The following is a 25,220-nucleotide window of genomic DNA, read 5'->3' on the forward strand; positions in this document are numbered from 1 at the left end:
AGTTTTGTAAGGTAAGGTTTTTCTTGTTAGGAGTCCACCACTTTAAAAGAAATTATTATGATAATTTTGCAAAAAAAAAAAAAAAGTTTTTCTCTCACTGGGAAGTTGTTGAAATTGTTCCATCTCTGAGCAAATACCAGTGTGAGTGGTATAATTACCAAGATGAAGCTTGTGCTGGTATTTGCGTTAAAACTGACTTTTTATCTGCCATGGCATATCTTGGGCTTGTGTTTATTTCTCCGGTGATCTGACTTTCTCCATCCCTCTGTTTCAATGGTCTGCCAGATCTGACACTTCTGTGCAGAAGTGGCCGTCGCTATTGTTCGCCGTTTCTCCAAAACATACAAAGATGATGGAAAAAAACTTTCAAGTTTTTTTTTTTCCCTATGCAATTCATATTCATTCAATTACTGTGGTCAGTCTGTGAAATTTCATGGTGATTTTTAAAAAATTTTGAGTTTGGGTGACAGATGATGAAGCAGTTTGGAAATTAGTCTCTTCTTTTTCATACCAAGTGGGAAAGAGAGAACATAACAAGCTACTTCAGATTTTCAGCTCATCTTTGTGTGGAGTACAATAAAATGTCTAATCATTTGTACTCACTTTCCATGGACTCTTACATGGCATGGTCCCAGCTTACCTGACTTATTCAGAGTTCAGCTTTAAAAGGTAGAAAAGAAAGGACATTACCATATAGCAATTTAATTAACACTGTGGTAACAACTATCTATAGACTTTAAATAATTGCAATGGCAATTTAAGTTGTTCTGTTCTACTTTTTTAGATACTAGCAATAGGAAGAGATGATAAATTCCCTCTCTACAGGAGGTTAAATTAATAGGTGCCCCAGAAGGCCTGGAAGGGGCAGGATTTGCTTGCATTCCTTGAATGCCTAAGTCTCCCAAATTGGATAGCAAAGAAAATCTCTTGAAAGATTCATCTTGCAAGAAAGGCCTTTGCTGATAATGGAGGACCCTAGGGAAAATGCATTTTGGGTGGTATTAAACTTTAGCAGCTGGAGGATCTTTTTTGGAATAAACATTAATAAAAGTTTTCTTTAAAAAGGAAATCAAGTCTTCAATATCTTTGCCTCTAGCATGTTCTTGCTTCCAATAAATAGACACAGGAATTAATATTATTTGCAGGATCCTAGTTCAGTAATAGTACATGAATAATATGCTATATCATAATTGAGTAGCAACAGATATTTTTATATAAAAGTATGCATTGATGTATGTAATGATGACTGTGCTACTTAAACTGCAGTTCCATAAGGAAGTGTTTGCTTAATAGTAGGTGAAGAATGATTTGACACAATCCTACCTGTAAATACAGTGGCTTGACACAGCTCCCCCCGCAACCTCAGTTACAGTGCCCAGTAGTAGTGAGGAGGATAATGCTTCACTGGATGTCTGTTTTGCAGCATGGTGTGGTGTTAGACCTATGATTTCCTGTGAAGGTAGATGGGAGACACCCAAGTTGTGCTTGATGACCAAAGTTAAAGCAGCTGCATTACTGGATGTACCTCCTGAGTGGTAAACATTGTGTGTTTACTGCTTTTCATTACTGAAATGCATGTTTTGGAATCCTGTCTGTCCTCTTTGGGTGTCCTCTGGAAGGATGTTCTGCAGTAAGGCTTCTCATAATATAGCACTGAGTCTGCAGTGCTGCAAGATCTCTAGGGATAGCTGGAGCCTCTTCTAAGCCATGTTGGGGGAAAAGATAAATGACATTCGGTGGTCTGTTTTTCATGAATATATAAGCTGTATGACATTAGTGAATCAGCAAAGTATTTTCACAGGAAAATTCTCTTGACAAAATAGTACCGGAAACCTGCAGTGTGATCTTAATGCTTGTTTATAGCTGCTATGTGGGTGTTGTTCAGTGCAATATCTGATAATATGTATCCACCAACAAACATGTAAGCCCACTGTGGTAGAGTATCATAACCAGAATGAATAACTTAGCCATTTTAAGCAAATGGAGCAGTGCCTGTCTCACTCCTGCACTGACTAGGGACAGGCACTTTGTGGGTACCCACCTGAGCTCTGACTGTTCCTCTGGGGCTGAACAAAAAGTAAATTCTGCATTGCTTTCTGCATGGATCTTGTAGTATGGGTTCCTGTGTAGCAGGAGCTCAAGGAAGATTAACAAGACATTTTTGTTTACACCACTAATCAGTCTTTGGATGCTTTAGTCTTGGCCACTACTGATCTAGTTCATGTTTGAACTAGTGACCTCTATTTGAAAGTCACTTTGTCCTTTTAATAGTTTTCTGAGTCAGCCTCTGTCCCTTCCTGAGAGTCTCTTTATCTATACACTTGAAAAGGTTGTTTTTTTTTTGTGAAAGACTAATCCCCATTTTGTATGGCTATGCACATTGCATTAAATGAAAGCTCTGTGCATTCCCCTCACTCGCCTGGAATGAGTCCTTGCTTTTCTTCTGATCTAACAGCTGGTGACTCAGTTCCAGTGGGCTTCTGTTACCTTCAGTTTTGAAGGTTTGGATGGACAAATGAGGAGAAGGTGGTAGTGAACGTCGTCCGCTGCAGCCCATTGTTTCCCAGTCTCTACCAAGTTTATATTGTTGAGTTTGACCTTTTCTCTAGGCATTTGCTTTTACTAGAAGCATCTGCCCAACTCCATCTAGCTGACCTTATGACATATAGCATTGCCAATCCTTCATCTTGAGTCTAAGATTCAATCCCTCACATTTCTTTTCCTTCTAGCTCTTCCCATTCTCTAGCTATCTTAGTGTCCTCACAATGTCTTTGCAAAGAATTACTGGGTTATAACTCGGAAGAAATGGTGACATAAGTACTTTTCAGCATCAGAAGGATAGAGATATATAGACGGATAATCATTGTGAAAGGTGAAAGGCATGTGAGTACAAAAGTAATAATTACTGTCTTCTAATTTTGATAGCCAGGTGAAACCTCTCTAGCTTTTAAGATCTGTTTTTTGTAAGGGATTTAAGGGTAGGATAAGCTGTTCATACCTTTGTTGTCCCTTTAAGACAAATTCAACAGATGGACGCTTTTGTTTGCTCTGCTGGAAGTTGTATCCTCAGCATTATCTAACGTAAGATGACAAGGCAAGGAGGTTCAGGCAGAGAAATGACATGATGAAACTCCAAATGACTTAATTTGGTCCACAAAGGACAGATTTTTGTTTGTCCTCCAGTCATGTCAATCCTGCATGGAAGTGCTGCTGGGAGGAGACCTGGTGGTTTTAATATGTATAGCTGCTTAATCATTCTGCTAATGACTGATATAAAACCATAAACCAGGCAGATATGGCCATGCTCTCTGTGAGCCAGGGCTGAAGGAATCTCCCTTCCCAGTCTCTGGGTATTCTGTGATCTGCTTGAACACTGTGTTTCCACTCCTCCAGGAAATGGAGAAGAGAACAAACAACAGTGACAGATGTTAGTCATGTCACTTAATGCAGGACTGGAAGGCCCTTGGATATTAATGTAATGAGCACAGTATAAAGACCAGCATAGAGTAGACCTGACTTCTAATTAAGCCCGCTGAGATGCCAATACTGATTTCAGTTGTACTTTCACTATGAGAAATGCAAGGATGGTTTTACAAAGCAGCGATACAACTGCTGTTGTTCACTTTACCTGTGTGCTTGTGGGTGTTCATTTTCCATGATGGCCAGCAGTTCTAGTGCCACTTTCTTAAGAGCTAGTAGTTGTAATTAAAGGAAAAGCATAAATTTAGCTTCTCATCTAAAAAAAACCTAAAATATTGTCTTCATCCTGGCTTTTCTCTACTAATTTCAGAATGGCATGGCACCCCATTCCAAGCGAACATCTTTTGCATTTTGGGATTCAGCAGGTCTTTTTAGGTCCATCACTAGTGTTTGTTGCCTCTTGGCACCTTGTGTTTTAATATGGGGAGCTGTCTCTCTGGCAGAGAATTGAGTGAGTTGTTCTTCCTGAATGTGGGAATGCTGCTGGAGGCCCATATCTTACACCCAGCTGGCAGAGTGGGCCCATGCGTTTCAGAAGGAGGCTGAGCTGCCCTTTTGTGTTGCATTCATCATCATAAGGGATGAATGTATCCATCTTCATCTTCTACTGTTGGTGAGCAGGCCGGGAGCCACAGCTGCTTCTATGTGCCCAGTCAGGCCCTGGACTGCAAACGGCTTGTGCTGTGGGGTGTAACAGGGCCAAGGATGGTTCTGAATCGGAAGGCAAGTTTCTGTGACTGTGTTTTATCCAGTCCAAGGTGGATTGAATTGCTGTGGAAATTAAAAATATGGACTTGGTTCTGCATATATGACTCTTCTATTAGTGTTGCAAGTCCATGTATAATTGCTGTCTCTCAGACCACTCACAGCTGATAGTATAACCCTGAAGAAAAAACGGTAAAAGCATAGAATGGTTTCTGCTTTCATGCATGTGGATGTGCATTTCTGTGTGGTGTCTTTTGGACTTTGTAATGGGGAATTTGGAGACATTTTGTGAGAAGCAGGAGCATTGATAATTGCGTTCTTGTTAATCATAGAAAGCTCGTTTGCTCCGAGCTGACGCTTTGCGGCTTCTGCTGGAGTTAATAATTCATTGCTGGACTGTGTCAAAGCATGCTCTTAAGTCAGGTTCCTTCGTGGTTTGCTGGCATCAGTAGGAGTCAGAAGAGATGAAAGATGGGCTTAGTGTTTGACAGCTATTAACTTGGTGTGGGCCTCTAGGCAGTGCTAGGTTAACTTCCTCATCCTGTGCTTCCCTGTGTTTAGGAATGTGAGGGACGTGGGAATTCAGCTTCCTGTGAAGCTGTGTTAGAATTTCAGTAGCCAGACAGAAGAATGCTGAAATGAAGGTGTGAATATCCGTGGCCATATGGTTCTGGTTTAATAGGCTGTGGGTCGAGAGGATTTGCTTGCCACGATGCTGAGGTGACAGTTTTATAAAAGAGCTATTTCACTACGAGGTTGAGTTGCTTTCCAAAGCAGGGTGCCAAACCTCCCAGGGAGAGCGTGCTTTTACCACCGAGGGTTGAATTTGGTCATGTCGGTGCTTACAGTCATCTGCAAGAAGGATTGACATGCAGGGTTTGTACATAAAAAAGGGGTTAGCAATCTGAATTAAAAATTAACACATTCTCCTCATAATTACAGACTTAGAGCAGGCTAATGCTGTTCAAAAGAGGGCTTTCCAGACAGGGTTTAATGGCCCCAAAGCAGAGCCATCACTTCTCTCCCCCCTCCTTTTAAATTAGCATTGGCATGTTTAAAACACTCCTCAAATTCTGCTGCAAAATAGCTGTTTGGCTTTCAGTTGTGGTTTTTGGTGGTGTGAGTTTTTTTTAAAGGTGATTATTCTTTTCAGTGCTAAAGATGGAAAGTGGTTTGCATATTCATGGCACATTATAATTTTGAAAATAATCTCCTAGTGGATATTTAACAATGGCTTTGGGTAAATGGACACTTGTTGCTCTTTGTTTAAACGATTACATCTCAATTATCGCTTGATGGTGAGAGCATGGGTAATACCCTCGGTTCTTTGTCAAACAGGCTCTAATTAAAACTGGTTCCTGCACTTGCCTCTTGGATAAATATGGACGTGAGGTAGTTCAGAGACACCCTGTCAAATTGCCGAATTGAGTGCAAGTTCCCCATTCATCCGGACAAATGATACCACTAATAGGGGTGTGGATGGCAGTAACAGCACTGCCAGTGTTGGTGCTAATCCTCTCTGCTTGGCTGGGCTCCCCCCACCTCTCCCCCTGCTCGGGACCAGCGCTCTTCTAATTTTACCCGATTTGTTTCACTTCCCCCTGTATCTGCCTGGTCCTCAATCAGTTCTCTGAGGGGTGTTTCCTGCTCTCTGCCTTTACATCCTGCCTCTTGTTTGGTAGAAATTTAGTTCTAAAGCTGTGTTGAAACTCAGGTGTCCTTTGAGCTCTATAACAAGCCAGCAACTCCCAGTGAGTGCGTTGGTGGTTTTTCCCCTGAAGGTGGATGGCTCCTGTAATGATGATACTGGATGTTACTGGAGCTGGTCACTTCGCTGTTCTACTTTTTGTTTTGACTCTGGGTGGCTCATTTGTCTTAGTCCCTGTAAGTTAGCCCACTCAGCCTGACTTTTTGCTCTGCTGTGCTTGTGTGTGAGCATAACTGTATTGATGTTGAAATGTTAGCCTGGGTTTTCTTCCTCTTTTCTTCACCACAATCTGCTTGGATTGGACTCCTTAACTCTCTGGCTGTTCTTTCTGCGTCCCTCTGAAGGGGTAGGATGAGTGTGCAGAGCTGAAGACAGAGGAGAGAGACCTCGCCTGTCATTAATGCTGGATCATCACCCTGCTGGTCTTGCAGAGAGGACCAGCTAATGCTTTAAGGCTTTCTCCAGAGCCAGTATGACAGTGCAGTATTTGCTGCTGCTGCTACAGTGCTGGATTAAGCAGAGAAGAAATTTTGGGAAGGAGCTACCCATCACTCTTACAACTCACTGCCAGCAACATCTCTCAATTTTGCTGGCTAATGCTCACCGGCAGTGGCAGACATTGAAACTGTAGAGCTTCAAAGCAGCACTAATACAGGAGTAGATCCAGAGATGCTGGGCCTCTTCTCCACCTTATCCCTGTCCAGTGCAAGACTGAAGGAAAAGGAGATGGTATCATTGATTGCGGGCTACCATGTTTTAGGGTTTGTTGGTGCTTTTGTTTGTGTTTTTGATTTTTTTTTTTAAGGTAAGGGTGATTGCATCTTTTGATTTTTTGGTAGTTGTGATCAAAGAATCTCCTTCACTCCAGAGATGAAGCTTTACCTAGCAAGACAGGAGGTCATTGTGAACACCCAGAGATAGAGTGAGGGAATGATCGTGACCCAGAGAAGGATATTCTTACTCCAACGGCTTCTATGTTCTCTCTGCATTGTCATTCTCTTAGAGATATGATGCTTTCTACTCAGAAGGAAGACTTTTGCAGTTTTCCTTAGCTGGGGCCCAGTAGCCCTGAACAGTAGTTTTCCTTCTTCTCCTCCCACAGTCACATCAGAGTGCAGAAGTGATTGATGCGTGAGCTGACTGAACGCTCCACTAAATTGATTGCCAGTGAAACAGATAGCAGCTCCGACATCTTAGCTGGGTTAGCACTCACAGTTGTTTACACTAACAGCCATTTGGGGTGGGCAGTTTCTGTTCACATCCTTCAAAGCTGTTGCTTTAAGAAATCCATAGGTAATAGGAGACAGTGCTGTGCTGAGCTACACCGGGAAGGCTTTCCCTGGTAATGCAGTATGTAAAACAAAGTACAGATATATAATTGTGCTGATTGTAATGCATAGATCTGCAGTTGCAAGGAGCTTCTGCAGTAGCATTGTATCGCCAGAAGATAACAGAGAATGTCTCTTGAGAAAAGCAGCATCTTTAAAGTTGTGGCTAGCAGCTCCAGATGGATGATTGTGCTGCTGAAATCCCTGGGAGGCTGCTGTCTGTCCTAAAGAGTCGACTGTCCCTCCAGGTACCTTTACCTGTTTCAGAGTTTGGCTAGGAAGCAAAAGCTCTGTGTATCCTTGGTGCTTGTGTCCCTGCACCACTAGCGGGCTATGCAGACTAGAGGTAAGTAGGGGGAGAAGCCATCAAAACCAGAGCGGTGTGTGTGAGGTGAGTGGCAAGTTACTGAAGCAAGCCCAGTGGCAGCAAAGATGCCAGACATGGATGCTCAGAAATGCAGGAGAAATGCCAGAGTTCAATTATCCCTGAAACGTATTAACCTTCCTCTCCCCAAAGGGACTTTGTCTGCACTATGGGGTGTAGCTGGTTGTGATCAATAATTTTCCCTGCAATACAAGTGACTGCAGTTTTCCTCTAAGAATGTTGAATTCGGACCTGTCTTCTCCACTCATGAAATGCCTGGTAGGAGGATTCAGATATTCAGTGCTGATTTGGTCACAAGCAGGGAGGGATTGCTCCTTGCGGTCACTTGATGAAAATTACCTTTAAGATAAAGTTTATTCATTTCAAAGCCAAAACACACTGTAAGACATCACTCTGCCACCTGCAAAACTCTGAATTGTGCAAGGTGCAATGATGCCTTTGGGGTAGGTGAGCCTGAGCCACAGAGCACCTTCTGCAGGCATAACCCTGTTAACGGGAATTGCTCCCAAACCAGAGAGTACAATGTTAATTCAGAGACTCCTGTTTTTACATATAAAATGTCCTGCACCATATTTTCTGATATTTCATTTCTAACATACACATTGCAATGTTGTTTTAACTTAAACAGAAGTGGAAAGAATGAATTGGTGGTGATTCTATAGGTATGTCAGGTGTTCATGCACAGTAAAACACTCTCCTGATAGCTTTTTGTTCATCGTTAAAACGTAGACATACAGAGTCTGGATTTTTTTGCATGTGTGTGTTTGCAAATTGAAGATGTGCATTTGTGAGCAGAATTACTGAACTGTGAAATGAAGTGATGTGGCAGCAGGGCTGTTGTTCTGGAATTTAAAAAGAATGAACTTTTAATATAGGAGCGTCACCAGCAGTTTGCAGACTGGAGCTGGGTTGGCACCGTGGGTTAAATGTGCACTTGGGACCTGTGACAGTAACTTCCCGATAGTGTTGCACACACATTCTGTGAAATGCTTTTTCATGGTTGTACGTTTGGCATATTAGCAAGTGCATTCTTTATTTCTTTGGTGTTTCTAATTTTTTTCTTGAAGATGGGGGTGGTCTGTTTCTCGATTTTTCTGTGGCTTTCTGCACTGTAATGATGGCACCATCACCTGACTGCTGGAATACACTGGCCTGACTTTAATCATCGGGTGACTGGCTCTTAGCATGGTTTCATCTCTGCTGTTTTACATCTCCTCTTGTAATTACATGATTGCTTGCAGCATTGTTTTTCTCTTGGTGACAGTGAAAGGCACACGCGAGTATTTATGTAACCTTATACTTTTCCGTTTGATGCTTAAAGTGTAGGTAAAGTGGTACTTTTGCAAATAAAATTCTCTTTATTTTATTCTAAGCAGCATATTTTCACCCCTTACGTGCAATCATTTTATTTTCACACCTCATGTGCAATCATTTGTAAGACAAGGTTATATATATACACACTCTTAAATATCATATGGAGGAAGAAGTAGGTTGAGCCTTTATGAATAACAAGGCTGCATTTCTGTAGTGCTGACAGTTTCATTGATGTATATATGCTTACAATTAAATAACCTGTGTAAAGCTACAAAAATGTTCGATCTTTAACATAAATAGTATCTCAGTCTTTTAACTGCTAAATAACCAAACACAGCAAAACAATGGAGAATCAAAGCTCCCCTTTAAAGAGCATTGACAGCAATTAATATGCAGTAAAATTATCTGCCTGTACAAGTTGTACCAACAGCTCTGCAGGTCTAAAATGGCAGAAGCTTTCAGTTGCTGTATAAAAATCAAACTACCGTTTATTTCAGCCTCATGGTATGTGCAAATTCATGCAGCTCAGTTAAGGGAATAGCTTCACAACTGTTGTTACAATCTGTGGCTGGAGTGCTGCATCACAATGCAGCAAATGCATTTTCCACATTAACCAAACATGACAGCTGAAACGATTATTAACCATGCAATATGTCGGAAGTCATCAAAAATTCACATCAGGGTAATTGCAGCGGCTCGGGGAAAAAAAATAGTAGCATCTCTCTCCTCTTGCCTGCCTGCCGCCTCACCCCCTCCTAATTCCTACATGGTACAGTCCGTTAACAATAAAATATCCTTCTGTAACCTATAAACTGTTACTCCCATCAGTTACTGGTTTCAGACTGATGCTTTTCCTAGAATTTGAATAAAGCACCACTGGAAAAAAAATATATAGATGCTTTACAGGCAGTGGTGTTCAGCCGTGGAAAGCAGCTGCTTTCTTATTGTCTTGCTGGACTCTTGACTGTCTCAGCCATTTCAGGACTTGCAGGTTTGATTTATATATATATATATATATTTTAAGATGAAAATACTTGAACATTAATAGAGATAGATAGAGCTGTGTAAGCCTAAATACCAGGCAGCTGAAGTGTGGCAGTTAACAGCCAGCATTAACAGGTTTGTAACTCCTCAGTACTGAGATCTACAGGTAGGAATGTCTGTCTTTTAAAATCTATAAAATGAGGGTAAAAAGCTTGCTTTGATAAGAGAGAGTTTTCCTTCAGGTGTTTTTATGGCGGTTTTTCTTTGTATTGTTGCTGCAGGTTGTTTTAATTTGTAAGTGAGTAATGAAAGAGAGCAGGTGGGTAGTTTTGGAGAAAAGGTCCTTTGCTCACAGAAAAGAAATGGGAAGGTCTATGCCTTTACCTTCCAATGTTCTTGGCTAGAGCAGCTGTTGGGTGGGGCAGTCCAGCGTCTGCTTTGGATTTCATTTGTGTTGCCTTTTAAAGACCCTCTTGACATTGCTGACTTTGCTTTTCATTTAAGCCGAAATACAGTAGCATAACTTTCTGAATGCCTTTATTCCTGTTTTCTCTTCCCTAGGCTATGAAAAGTCTATGGAAGTATTTTAAACAAAAAATAAAGATGCTACGTGATTATGATTTTTTTTTTTCTCCTGCTTTTCATTGTGATGCAGAGATGTTGGTCCATTCTGTTTCCCCTGTTCTTACAGATACACTTATGATTTATTTAGAAGACACGTTAAACTTTCTTTAATCTTAATTTGAAGTAAGGATTTCAAGTGTGAGACAAAAATAAGAGAGAAAATATTTCTGTTCTTTCAAAGCATACGAAGATATGTGGAGATTTGCTTCTTTTTTGTTAATTTCTTAAATGAGGTGGTAAAGCATATTTGCTTAGTCAACTGGAGTTTGTAGCCTAGGTCCCACCTCTCTTTCAAGTGAATAGGATACATTACGAAAAGGGTTAATCCAGTAAAGTCATAGTAAAGGGAAGCAGTCGGGGAATTAACATTTATATAAGTGTGGTGGCCGTGACTAGCTGGGTGGGTGGCAGCTCATTTAATACTCCCAGATCTGGGGACTTAGAGGCTGCATGCAACCAGGATTTCTGCCTGGCTTTGGTATGGGGACAAAAGTACAGGGTGGGTTGATTTTTCTCTTTTCATTCAGTTCTATTTTTGTATATGGAAGGAAGCAGTTTTATTAAACATACTGTGCTGGGATGGCACCTGGGCTCTTGCAGTAGAGTGACTTGCCTTCTTTGGGGCTCCCTCCCCAAATATTAAGGTGCCTGAGTGCCATGTTCAGCACTCTTCCTTTTATCAACTGAGAAATGCTCAGAGGGAAGACATGGAACAGTGGCATAGCATGGCCAAAAAGTTGCCTCTCTCCAACCAGATTACCTGTGCAAAGGGGGGGTCTTTCCACAAAAGCAGCTCAGCAAAAAATCAAGTAAAAGATAATTAAATGTGTGATTTGCCTGTGTAAAAACATGGAAGAAACCATCCCATCCCCACTGACCCCATATGCGAGACGGCTCAGTTATCCGTGCAGTTAGTACAGTGTGGCAAATTATTTTCCTTTGTTTGAAGTGGGTGGGAGACAGACTTCAACTAAGCTCCATAAATTAATGTATGAAAAAATGACTGAGCCACTGTAACGAATAATTAGCGATAGGTCTCTTATAGCAGGGTTTTCCATGATATCTGTTGGCAGCATCTGCACTTGACATTTAATTTACATTAAAGTCCAAAAGCTTGTGTGCCTTGTTAATGCAAGGCGCAAATAAAGGCATGCACTGCTAGACAGTTCCTTAGCCAGGGTGGAGTACAGCCAGAGGAGAAAAATGGAAACCTATTGTCTGTGGTGTATCCTCAGCACACCGGCCTCATGCCCCAAGTCTGGAAAGTTTAAACCTTAGGTTTATTACCCAATAGGAGAAATAATCTGAGAAATGATAAAGTGTTTATTCTAATATATTTATTGCAGCAAAGAATTTGAGTGTATGCTTTTCTCTCTGAGCCCTTTAATGTCTAACATTTTAAAATATAAGTTGTATAATTATAACAGGCATATTCCAGGCTTCTGTTTCTTAGTTTAATGATCTGTAATTAATAATTCATATGTAATTTAAATAATTAACTTTGTGCAATGTATCGGTAATGTAGTAAAGAAAAACCATTTCTAAAGACCATGGCATGTTTAAGTTGAGGATTTAAAGATACTGTGACATGTATGAACTCCAAATTGCTTGCTTTCACTGTCAGTAAAATATTTATATTTATCCTAGGGGATAAGGTGTTATGTTGAAAATAGCTATTAGGCGAACAGAATAGCTATGATTTATTTACAAATACTGAGGAAAAATGGGGTAGCTAACTTGGGCTTATTTTTTTTTAACTCAGGTGGATGATTTTGCCACATCATCTCATGTTATTTAAGAGGGCTGAACTTCAAATTTGTACATTTTCTTGACATTGCAGTGGGTATTAAAAAAAAAAAAATAAGCCTACATTCTTCACACTACAGTGAATGTAATCTTGTCTCTTTGTTGTGTGAGCCACTATCAGTGAAATAAAGTAAATTTAACTTCTGAAAGGTTTTCTTTTCCTGTATGGGTTTTTCTGAGAGACTTCAAACTGCAGTAGAAATGTTATAGGAACCCCTTTTGTGGGGGTACAGCACTGGGGTAAGCCACCTCTGCTGTTTCAGGATGTGCATCCTGGTGTAACTTGGTTGTCGCATTTCCAGTGCTGACAGGGTTTTGATGTCTGAAGCAGGCGTTGTCCCTTTGAGGCAATGAGCATTCGCTGCCTGCCTCGCTCTGAAATGCAGATGGAGGCTGAAAGATGCTGCTTGGCTTTTCTTTTCATGGAGCAGAAAGATAACTCATGCTCCTCAGGAATGTTCAGGGAGGCAGTATGCAGGCTTTCAGCTGTGGGATGGGGGCACAGCAGCCGAAATCTTTCTGCTTGAGTCAGCCTGAGAACAGGGACAGTGTCAGACTCAGTGCTGCCAGGCTCACTACTTGAATCCAGAGGAGGTAAAGAGAACCGATTTTTTCATTACTGTTTTTTTACCTGCAGTTTCAGAGTAACTTGAAGACATTTAACTGTTTCAATTCATTGAAATAGTGAAGGAAGAGATGTGGAACTATCAATCATGTTTTGGTTTTCAAAAAATCCTGAGAGCATCCCTGTTTCTCACAAACAGCAAGGTTACTCATTCCCAGTCAGACCAGCAGAAGGATAAAGCACTTACTTAGCAAGGGGCAAGGGATGGGGGGAACTGGAGGACTGCAATAAAATTTTTAGAAGTGAATTAGAAGAGCCTGGGTGTTAATGAGTAGCAGGATTGTTTAATAATTTGCCCCTCTTGCTGGTGATCCATCAGAAATGTCATTTTGGGACAAGGAATACTTTACTGATTGATTGGGGTGACTGTTTGGCTTTTGGATGTGATACTGAGAAATTAATTTTCTGCTGCCAGGTTAAGTGGGTTTTTGTGGTTGCCTGTATGTTAATGCTAATATACAATTAGTCCAACAGCAGACACTGCAAGCTTGTCTGTGTGCCTCCTTTATGCCTTTTGCTTCTCTTTTCAAACTACTCCCTTACTAGCCAGTGTTTTCTGTGGGGTTCAGAGAGATACTGAGCCGGACACTCCTCTTTCCTCAGTTGTATAAATTTCTCGTGTGGTGCCCGTGGATTTCCAGTGGCTGCTTTCTCAGCTTGCACCTTCTTAGGAGACTCCTCGCCAGCTCTCGGTACAGAGAATTGAGGTGTGGTCTGCAGTGGCAACTGTGCTTCCTCCCTGCCCCTGCCATGCTGGGACGTGACATGGGCAGAAATTCAGCCTACAGGTTTCATTTGTCACCGTGTTATTCGAGCATGGTTTCCTCTTAGAGCAGGGAGAATGCACAGCTACTTCTCAAGGAAATGTGGAGTAACCACGATGCTAAAATGGCAGCGAAAGAAATAAGAAAATGGCGTCATCAGTGAAATTGGTTTCGATGCCTTGATTTGAGGGCGTCCTGCCTGATGCAAGCATGTTTCCAGCAAGAGGTATTGCATTACAGCCTTAGATAAGACTGTGCGATGAAGGTATTAAATCATTTAAATCTGTTTTTTCACAGTATTCCCTTAAAAACATGATACCGGAGAGGCGGGTATAACGGCTTATTGTAGTGGATGATCAGAACTTGTCTTCGTTTCCATGCTATCAATCTTTTTACTGTGGGCTTGCATTGTGGATCTCGAGCCCGCTGGAATTATCTCATAATTTAATTTACTTCAGTTCCAAAAAAGAGGCAAAGCCTAGAGTTTTGATTGTGGATCTCTTGATGCATTTGTGATTTTTGTAGGCTTGTATTTTTTATTCAGGATCATAATGCGAGGACTTGTATAGCGCAGGGGAGAGGCTGTAGCCACTCACCATAGCACTGAGCAAAGCCCCACACTAAGGTCATCCCTCTGCATTCAAAAATGTCAAGAAAAACAGGTAGCCATATATTTGGAAACTTGATGAATGAGCTCAAGTTGAAGACTGTGTGGTCTGTTCACTCTGTGCTGATGCCAGGGCCACAGGAGATGGGCTTTCTGTGAGTCCTGCTACTGCTCCTGCTGGCCTGATCTGTGTGGAGAGATTCCCTCACTGAAGAAGTTGTAATTCCAGGTGAGATAGCGCTGTGTTTAATTGTCTGTGGCATTTTGGTTTCTTTGTCTTAAGACATACAGAAACACCATCTGAGGTGTTTTCAGGTGTAATGTACCAGCTGAACAAGCTCCCTCTAGAGTAATGTCTCCTCTTGCCACAGTTGGCTGGCAAGAGTCTTGCTACCTTCTTTCTAGTTTTCCATTTTTATGTTTATTCAATTAATAAAACACAAAAATGTTTATATTCCTGATAAAAATATTCAGGAATGTAAAGATGGTGATATCTTTCTAGTTCTAGATTTTTTTTTTCATTGTTACTCCTCCTGTTCTTTGCATGACCTCTCAGCAGGTTGGGACTGTTGTAGACTTTCTGTTTTGTTATTGCACAGATCTCCTTGGTGCTTTGTGCCTTGATAGGACCTGGGATCCTTGTTGAACCACTCCCAGTTATATCATAGGGAGAAGGAAAATGAGTCTATGCCTGGGGAGAAAGACAGGATCACTGAAGAAAGTAGCACTGTTGTTTACACTACTTTTGTGTTGCATTAACAATTGCTGTCAAAAATGATCTGTGCAGTGGAGGCTGGTGATTTTATGTGAAAGAGAACTTCATTCTAATCGACTTTGCTACAAGATTGTGGATTAAGAAATGTATTATCTTAGTCTTATGCCATTAAAGTCTTTGTGACTTTGAAAAAAACCTACAGCATTCCCATGCACTGTGCAGCCCAACATGACAGGGCAACAATTTTTAGAGTCTCAGAATGAGAAACTAAATTGTGTAATTGAAGTTCTGTTGGTTTCACTGTGATGGAGGGGAAAGACAGAACAAATAGTATGGATAATTACTAATATTTTAATAATTAGCTATGCTGTGTAAGCAGGATGTAAATTATATATATTGCAATGGTTGATGTATTGTGGTGTTTTTTAAAACTTGTGTCCTACTTCACTCATTTTAATTGCACTTGGATTTGTTAAATCTTGGAAATGTCTCTGAAATATTTAAAAAAAATCTGAAGTACACAGGAATGCTGCAATGAGTTTTCATGTTATGTCAGGAGTTAAGCCATGTGTAAGTACAGTTTTAAATGAAATACTGAAATCTTATAGTGCATGAACTCACTGAGCATCCTGTGTTGAATTAGAAGAAACTAAAATTAAGCAGAGTCATGTTTCTTGCCAGCAGTGATGATCTCCATTTATACATGGAACAAGCAGTGCCACAAAGCAGAGAGTTCGACTTTGGCTGCTGAGTGCCTGGCACAATATTCCTGCAGGAAATCTGAGCAGTGGTATTTTTCTAGACATTTCCAGTATAATAAAGCTGTGCTTCCTGTATGTTTCATGGTAAATTTTGCTTCTATTCACTGCAGATTCCTGCGCTCTCCTTGCTGGCCACATGCTGCAGATGTGTTTTGGACAGCTGCAGTTGGGTGTGGGATGTCGTGGCGCCTCTTGGTGCTGGGGATGGTTTGGTATTAACTGATGGTTTGGTATAAGCTTTCCACGCTTAGTGGCTGGTGTCCTGGCTGAAGTGAGCACTAGGAGGTGTTTGTATTTCTTCCTTTCAAGCCTATATGTCTGAGGAACACATTTCCAGTCTTCACTTGCCAGATTCAAACAGGCCCAGCAAGAGTCAAAGAGCATGCACCATCTGCCCCTGCTTATGTTAGAGCTGATCCGTGATTTTCCCAAGGAATGCTTCTTTCAGCAGTTTGAGTTTCTCCTGTCATGGCTAGAAGAAATAATGATATTTATCCAACATAGCAAAATCCAATGTTCCTGGATACTGTTTTAAGAATACTGTGAAAACTGCATGAGTTTCACAGATCAAACAGTCTAAACCGGTAAAATAATACAGAAAAGAGTGCTAGATCTTTGCATTGCAGGCACTAACCAGCAGCAGAGAGCTCTTTGTAAATATTTGCTTAATGCTCACTCTGTAACACGGATTAAAGACTGTGTTCAAACCTGGTCACTGCATCAGCGTGTGCTGATGACGAGGTCGGGGAGGCCCGTTCCTGCCCCAGTGCTTGTCTCTGGGAAAGGCTGTTCTGTGCATCTTCCATGGTGCACACAGCCCCAGGGAGAGCCTTGTGGGCAAGTGGAGCTGCCCCTCTTGCACGTGGGCTCCAGCCTGGCCTGCATCGACTCCTGCTGCTGCTGGGGTGAGGCCCAGGTTGCTGCTTTCTCCAGCATGAAAGGAAGACAGTATTGCAGCTCTGCAAAATTTGATTTTGCTGGAGCAGGAAGCTGCTTTAAAAACCCTGAAGTAATCTTTAAAATTGCTACTAGTCACGCAAGGAAGCAGAGATGAAGCCAGGCTTTGTATATTTTAATGACTTACTGCCACTCAAATGCTATTGGCTTGCAGGGTGGGGAAGAACTCTCCTAGCTTGACTCTCAAACCAACTGAGCATGAGTATTGGCTACAACACAGTCACAGTGCACGGGGGGATGTGATTTGACCCCTGTGAAGGCAGGTGGCAGAGCAGCAGATCTTCCCCAAGCCTGGTGTTTGGCTGTATTAACACAATTTTGTGTTCTAGCTATTGCTACATGCTTTTCTCTTTTCAGCTTCAACATGTCTGTTGCTTTGAAAGTCTCTGATGCAACAACCGGCTCTTAGGTCTTATCAAACTCTAAAGCCTTCTGGTTTTTCCCTGCTTCTTCTGTTCAGTCAACAGGGAATTAGAAATGTTGCAGGATTTCCCACTCAAAACATGATGGTAAGGAAGTTGAATTGAATGTATGTTTTAGTTTGACAAGTGCAGCTGTCTTAGGCTAGGGAAATTTTGTATTGCTAAATCCTTAAATTGAACAATGTATAGAGCCGTGGGGTGAGACTCGTCAGACCGTCCTTTCCAGTGGACCTTTTGGTCTGTGTTCAGTGGTGCACTCCTTGCCTCTCATGCAGCTTTGAAGTGATACTGACTGGTGAATCACCCTTCCTTGGGTTATCTTTTTCTCTGCCCTCAGTCTGTTTTGGCCCTATAGCAGTTTTGCCATCTGAAGCTCTCCAAGGAGGAAGCCAATTTCATAAATGCTCTTGGCTCGTTGTGCTTGGTAGCTGATCTTTGGGCATCTGCCTTGCTGCTTTGAAGGGCACAGTATTGCACAGGCCAAAGTATGTAGTGAAGCTGCTTATCTGCGTGGCTGTAGTCCAAAAAAACTGATGCTTTCTGAAAAACAAATAATGGGAGACCTATGGAAGCTTCCATATTGTATTCCACATGGTGGTGTCACACATACAAAGGAAGAGTGAATAGACTGAAATACTGCCCGTGCTACACTGGTGTGTCTCCATACTCAGGAATACAGTAGTTGGCCATGACTCTTCACCCTTTGGCCTATCTAAAGCCAGCCAGCAAACACTGATGCTTGTGTCAGCACAAACAATAATTTAGACTTAAAAAGTGACAGGTAGTTTTGCTTCGTTTTCTGTTTCCAGAGAGAACATGGCCAGGAGGGTTGTCCCAGGGTATGCCGCCTCAGGAGCAGACTCAGATGTATCCATGTTTTCAGTAGAATTGTATTTAGCAAATTGTTTCTTAGAATCACTAGTAGAAATAATAAATTCAGGTGCTTCACCTGGATTTGCCAGAGTGATTTTTCTTAACTGTCCCTGCTGGATTCACTGGATCTACTGGAAATCTAGCGCTTGGAAATATTTTAATCAAAGAGCAATTGACTTGAAATGGTCCCAGATTGTTCATTTCATTTTCTTCTTTCTTTCTGTGCCAGTGGAAAAGTACCCATTGCTGTCAACATCCAAAGCCTCAATACACTATTTGGCAACGTTCACTTTCTCTTGACAGCTTGACTACTAAGATCAAGTATTAAAAGTATGGCCTGGCTGATGAAAGTAATTAAGAGACTTCTCTCAGCCAGGAGAGTTTACTAATCTCATTTACTGCAGTGAATGGAAGAGACTTTCATTCTCCTGTCAAAAAGAGACCATCGGTGTGTGCACGTGTGCCCTTTTGTACTGATAATGAACTACTGGAACACACTCTTGCTGGAATTCAGGCTGGAGCAAGGCAGGTGCTGGTTGCTGTCAAACCAGCCTGTGTCAGGCTATGGCTGTCTGAGATAAGAGGTAGTAGTGGAGCAAGCACAGGCTGCCAGGGCTCCTGTCCTGCCCTTCCACTGTGGGGCCACTTCTACAAACCATCATCGAGTGAAGCAGAGTGAGGCTGGATTTCAGCAAAAAGGGGAGACTGTCAGATCAGGCTGAAGTTCAAGGTGTAAGGGATCCAGGAGGATTGAAATGTGCTTAGGGAAGATGCTGAGAGTCAGTAGACATGTAAGTGTAAGCGGGACTAAGCGAGAAGCGGGAACCTGAAGGTGTGAGAGTGGGTGTGTTTCCATGCCTGTGTCCCTGTTTTGCAAACACCATCGCATCGGATATTGTACAAATGGTGTGTGGGAAACATTCAGCAGTGAGTGGTGCAAAGAACTGGTGATGGAGAAGAGTTATGCTGCTTCCCTTCCAAACTAGATGCAGGAAGGATGTGTGGGAGTCAGACAGTAAAAGAGAGGAAAATCAAAAGCTGCTCACTAAAGGAGGGCAGAGTGATATGACATTAAGGCTCTCTGAGCTTTTTGCATAAACCTGCCTCAGGGAAGTAAGATTTTCATTTTCAAGCAAAATCCAGGGTACACTGGGATCCCTGCGCTGGCAGAGCTTGTGCAGGGGAAGCTGCAAGGTGAGGTTTTCACCTCGCAGATTACAGCAATGCTCGTGTTGGCTGTTCCTATCTTTGCCATCTGCCTCTGTGAAATAGCCTTTTGTCTCCTAACAATAATCTCTGTTCTCCTCCCACTTTTCTCTTTGGAAGCTGAATATGAAGCAGTGTTACTCGTTGTACAATCAGCAGCATCTCCCCTGAGAGGGCAGCTCCTGCTTTGTGGGCCATGCACTCCCTGTGCGTGCTGATCGCTGCACCTCTGTATCCTCGTTACATCTGCCAGCGTTCGTGGCAAAGTCAAGCCTTGCCTTTGGGATTGCAGAAAGCTTTTAGGGCACATGTAACTGGTGAGCACAACCAGCACTGTTCACAGCCCAGCCTTCTTAAGAGATACGTGATCCCTTCAAGTGACCTGGGATTTTTGAGGACAAAAGTTCTCTGATGTAAAGTGCATCTCTGCCATCTTTCTGCCTGTCCTTGTTCCGGGGCTCTGCTTTTTCATGCAGCAGAGGTTCATTTGTGTGCATTTATGTATATCCGTGAAATCCTGTCCGGTGATCGAAGTGTAGTGCACCACTAGGTGGCAATGCGCTAAATGCAGGGAATCCAGCAGCCAGCCAGACGCACCTCACTTTATTAACGAGTGAAATTCTGGCCACCAAAGCCAGGAGTGACACCCCCAGGAGCTCTTACTTGGCCTAAGTAAGTAGAAGCAGCTCTCACAAGCAGTAACAGGAGCTCCAGCATCAGTTACTGAAACTCCCTCTTCTGAGGTTTAACAATTAGCCTGTACTTAATTGAAGCTGAAATTGTCATGCTAGAGTCATAATGTTTAGCACAAGACATAGGGCAACCTTTTTAAAACGTATTTCTCCTTAGTGAGGCATTACAGATGTTATTTGGAATATGTTAGGATTTTATTTTGCTAGAGAAGTAGTTTTTGAGATTGAAAAAGACAATTATCATCCTCTAATTGGCATTTGGTGTAATGTGATCCCTTAAACGAACCTTGTAGAACTCTCTGGGAGCTGGGCGGTTTCATTAAGATACTCAGCCTGGATTTACTGACATCAAGGGAAGTTCAAGCACATCCTAAATTACCCTGTTGATTACCATCATTGCTGTGTACATTTCTAGGCAGGTACCTGTTAGTGCACACGTCCCTGAAAGGAAAGAGGGGAAGACCAGGGGTAGGAAAGGTAGGACTTGTATCTCTTGGGATTTTCAGGAGTCCAGTGCTCTCAGAGCAAGCAGGGATCCAGGCATCCTGGCCCTCTGCAAGCTCACACCCTCCATCACATCCAGGTAACTGTAGGTCTGCATCTTGGAGACAGTGGGCTGGTTTTGCCTGTAAAATTAGCAGTGTTGTTAGAATACAGCTAATACACTGTTCTTTGCAGCATCAGATCTCTACCATCAGAAACGGGTCTGTCTTTTCTGTTCATGTATTGGTGTGTGCTCTGAAGGTCTAGAAGCATTGCTTGTTTTAATTCCAGATAATTTTTCTCCATTTTAGGTTGAAGGTGGTGAAATAAAAAAAAAAAAGGAACCCAGAAAATTTGTCGTCCTCCCAAAGTCCTTCTACCCGTGCAGGCAGGGACAAGCCTTGCAAGGCACATCTCCACCCTTCTCCTGCACAGAGCTGAGGCTGGGTCTTGGCCCAGTTAGGTGACTGCGGCAACCCTTGTCAGTGACAGCTGCTGTAATAGTTGGTCCCCAGACGTGTGCAAGGATCTGGATTTAGCTTCCTTTTTTTCAGGTTGTAGCTGTGATTTCTCTGTGGGCATTGTCTAAAAATAAAGCAGGACCTGTTGGCTGGTGAAATGAAGAATAGGCTGGCTGGCGGTGACCGCTCCCGTCCGTGTGTGATTCAGGGCTGTTCCTGGGGAGCTGCACCGCACGTCCCTTGGAGGATGGTGGCTTGTTCTTTCTCTGGCATACAGAAAGGGGTCACCTTCTTATTTCCAGCTGAAGGGGGTCATAGCCTGTCCCATGTACCTCAAATGCTTGTTCTACATATTTCAGAAGGAGAGGGTGTAATGCCCTTTATTTCGCATGCTGGTGCTGGGGAGGTGGAAGCAAACAGCACACCAATGCAACCGTGTCCTGCAAGATTGCTTCAGATGGGGAAGATTTCCATTGCTCCTCACCTCCCAGAGCTAAGTATCACTCTGTGATACTTGTGGTTGTATATATTACTGCTGCAGGGCAGTTTCTAAGACCTACCATAAATATGTTTTTTCCAAAAGCCCAAATCTCTGTGTATCACTGCAGGAATTCTTTGCAGGAAGATGGGGAGACAAAAAGGTACAAAATTGTCCTAATTCCTAACAAATGCAGTTGGACAATGCTGCAACTGTGTTTTCTCTTTATAAAATCATAAAGGATGGTCCACTGAGTTCCCTCTCTCTGGGTTTGTTAGCAGCTTTTGGTTTTAGAGCTGTGGAGTCAGTATACAGACTTTTAAGATATTAGCACTTAATGGAGTTGATAATTTATAGCTGATTACTTCAGAGGGATACAAAAGCTTCTTTTTCTTTTTTATGACCTGAATAATGATTAAGTTGAAGTCTGAGCATACAAATCAGCTTGATTTATTTAATTGGTGATGTAACAGTGAAAATTCAAAATAAAGATATGCGTGTTAAAATGTGATAAACATATCCTGATTGTTTTCTCTGTGTGCTGCAGTTTTTTACCCCACATCTACTTGTTTAAAGTTAAAACTTCATTTTGTATTTCCTAGTATAGGTCATAAAAGTAACCTTTGGGATAAGGAGCTAACGGCTCATCTAAATCAGTTTGTTTACACACACCTGACCTCCTTGAGATTTACTCATATACTGAGAATTAAAAATACATTTCTCCTTTTTTACTCACTCCAGCTGTATTCGTGGAGAGAAGCTGTGTGGTAAACTTTCTCTCTATGCTTTCCAACTGTTTAGTTATTTCCATCCTTCCTCAACTGACTATTTTTAAGGCTCTTTTTCACAGTTGTATCGGTCCTCCAAGAGTTCCACTTCTGCCTGAAGCTGCCAAGTCAAAGCCTGTTTTATTTTTTTCAGCATACTTAAGTTCAGCAATCTTATCTTGGCTTATCACTCCTACCAGCTTTCATCCTAGCTCCCTCAAATGGAGAGCAAGAGGAGGCAGGTGCTGGGACAGAGAGATAAAAGAGAATAGAAGCAGGACATTTCACTAGGATTTAATGCATATTAAAAGGGGGGATTAATGCATTTTCATTTTCACATTGCTCTGGATGGGCATCTTACTGTACCTTTGGTGAAGTAAAGTGACCTTTAAACTTCTTGGGACTGGACTGCAGAGAGGGCTCTGAGCACTTCTCAGAGCTGAAAGAGCTGAGTACTACAATATGTATCTGATGCTAGTGCAAGGCTGATTTTTTTGGCTGAAGCTCTGTTTCTCCTTTTCTACAGGGATTCCTCAAGAATGAAAAAGATAATGCATTGCTGTCTGCCATTGAAGAGTCTAGGAGGAGGGTAAGTTGGAAGAAAGCACCATCATTTTTGCCTAAAAACAGAAACAGGAGAGGTTTGCAGAGTCCAGTTTCCTTCCCTTGAAAGGGATCAGTACTTAGTCTGTAAGAAAAAGGCAGTTAGTCTTCCCCTCTTCATCTCCTGTGTCTTCACCTCTGAACAAATAGTTGTTTTGAAGATCATATGAGCAGCAACTTGTTTACTGATAAGAAATTCATTAATCCTATTTCTGAATCTATTTGTGCTTTTTGTCATGTTCTGGGACAGTGATTTTCACAATTGAATTATGCAGCATGGAAAAATGCTTCCTGTTGTTTGTCTTGTAACTCCTTGGAAATGTCATTCCATACTTCCTAGCGCTCATGTTATGATTGTTTCTCTCCATGTATCCTGGAGTCATCAGGTTTAGAACAAAGCCTTTGTTTCTTTCAAATTATAAGAAATAGTACATAAGCATCAATAAATTATTTTAATTACATAAAATTATCTGTAACTATTGAAGCATATTTAAAACCCTGTGATTATAGTGAAGGTACAGGTAAAACCTATATCCTTCCATGAAAGTATAAAGTGAATTTTATAATGCAACAAAGAAACACAAATCTTAAGCTCTAGTTGCATGCTTGCACTGTAATTAAATGTTTGGCAAATGTCACTGTCTCTTATAAATTCTTTCTTCTGAGGAATGTTTTGCTCATTAATTGACAATATCCTAACAGTGAACTGCAATGAAATGAAAAACTTAGCCAACCAAGACATTTAGTTAAGTACATTGCAGCACAGAGCTATGTGAATAGGAAAGAAGTAAAAGACATAATTTAGCTTATTCTCTGTTTAGAATTAGTGGAGAGTATCTTATTTCCTGTGGTGGTATCCTTGAGGCTGTTAGTCTTACCCCAACAATAACAGAAAAGGTAGTGAAGCATCCTCTCTATCCTAATGCTATTGACAAAATAAGGGACTATTTCCCTTACTGAGGGAAAAGCTGTTTCCTCCCATATGTTCCCCAGTTGGATCTGAAGACAGTGTAGCACGTCAGCCATTTTAAAGGTAAAGGTTATTTATTTCTTGGGATTTGATTTTCCTGTGTGCTTTCCCAAGCTATGTTCCTGATGAGACTTCCTGATTCTTTGACACTGGTTTATTTTCCCGTAATATTTTAATTTTTATTTTATCCTATTTCCTGTTTAAAAGAAAAACCACACTGGTAAAGACCTGAAAATGATTATGGGCAATAATCACACATTTCTGTTAGGAATGCAGCAAGTCAGCCTTTGTAGTCTCCAGGGATGTGAAAAGCTAGTGGTCATTAGAGAAGTTAAGTTTCAACAAACCACACAGATCACTGATGAACCTGGATATTGAATGTATGCTGCCAAGTTAAAGAAGGAAGCCTGCTGATTTTCCTCCTGCTCAGATTCCTGTGCTGGTGTGCCATGGGAGAGACACAATTTCCTTCTTTTACCACTGGGGGTATGTGAGAGTTGTCTTAATTCCATGTACACCTACTTTCTGAATCCCATTGTACCTGAACAGGAAGGCTGTTAAAATAATATGCAGCACACCATTAGCTCTGACCTGGTTGATTAATGTAGTTGCTATTTTCTGTTTCATTTTTGGGCCTGTCTATTAATAGCAGAAGTAGGCTGGTGGGTGTTTCTGTATGTTCCTTAGCTCTTGTTCTTCTTCACCAACAGACTTTTGCCATGGCTGAGGAGTATCACCGAGAATCAATGCTGGTTGAATGGGAACAGGTGAAACAAAGGATTCTTCATTCTCTGCTTGCATCAGGGGAAGATGCTCTTGATTTCACCCAGGAGAATGAGGTAACTCTGTCTTAGTAAATACTGTGCACAGCTGGCATTCCAGCCCTGCTGAAACCACCTCTGAAATATTCTGCAACTACAACTGTGTGAAAATGAGAAATACAAAATCCCTGCTTAATTCTAGAATGACTCTGACTAGCAAAATGCATTGTCTAGCAGAATATCAAACCTTTGTGATTGTTTCTATTTATTGGCTGATGGGTACAGGCAGTGGAGCTGCTATTGCTGAAGCTGTGTTTTGAGCAACATATGTGCTGGCTGGAAAGTTAGTCACAAACACATTCTAGGTCATTATACCCAGGGGACAGAAAACACACTGGGGGCTTCAGGAAACCCTTGTGATGTGACACCAGGGAGTTTCTCAGGTGCGATTTTGCTTACACACAGGTCTTAGAATGTCTCTTCCCCTTATCACTGTGTGCTAGCCTGGATTTATGGCTTTTCTTAGGAGGCTGATGAAGTCTCTCAGGTTTCTTGGCAAAACCAAATGAATAAACAAAAAAAAAAAGCTTTCCTTTTTATCTTGCTGTCTCATGCAGACCAGATTAGAATTTTGTGCTGCTCAGACCTCTAGTGTTCAGGTTAATACAGCAGTGACCAAATCCTTTGGGCAAGACTGACCCCATGTTTAACAAAAGAGATATTGACTATCATCTTAAAACA

General features: G+C 41.7%; 1 protein-coding gene across 1 annotated transcript in view; it reads left to right on the forward strand.

Annotated features, from left to right (window-relative positions):
* The window catches only part of NUP93 (nucleoporin 93), a 77,125-nt gene that overhangs the window by 25,614 nt on the left and 26,291 nt on the right, over window positions 1–25,220 (forward strand). The window contains exons 4-5 of the mRNA XM_059857191.1: window positions 22,672–22,734; window positions 24,429–24,557. Coding sequence (XP_059713174.1) covers window positions 22,672–22,734; window positions 24,429–24,557 — 192 coding nt within the window. The remainder of the gene's footprint in view (window positions 1–22,671; window positions 22,735–24,428; window positions 24,558–25,220) is intronic.

Source organism: Haemorhous mexicanus, chromosome 12 (genome assembly GCF_027477595.1).
Source record: "Haemorhous mexicanus isolate bHaeMex1 chromosome 12, bHaeMex1.pri, whole genome shotgun sequence".
NCBI lineage: Eukaryota > Metazoa > Chordata > Aves > Passeriformes > Fringillidae > Haemorhous > Haemorhous mexicanus.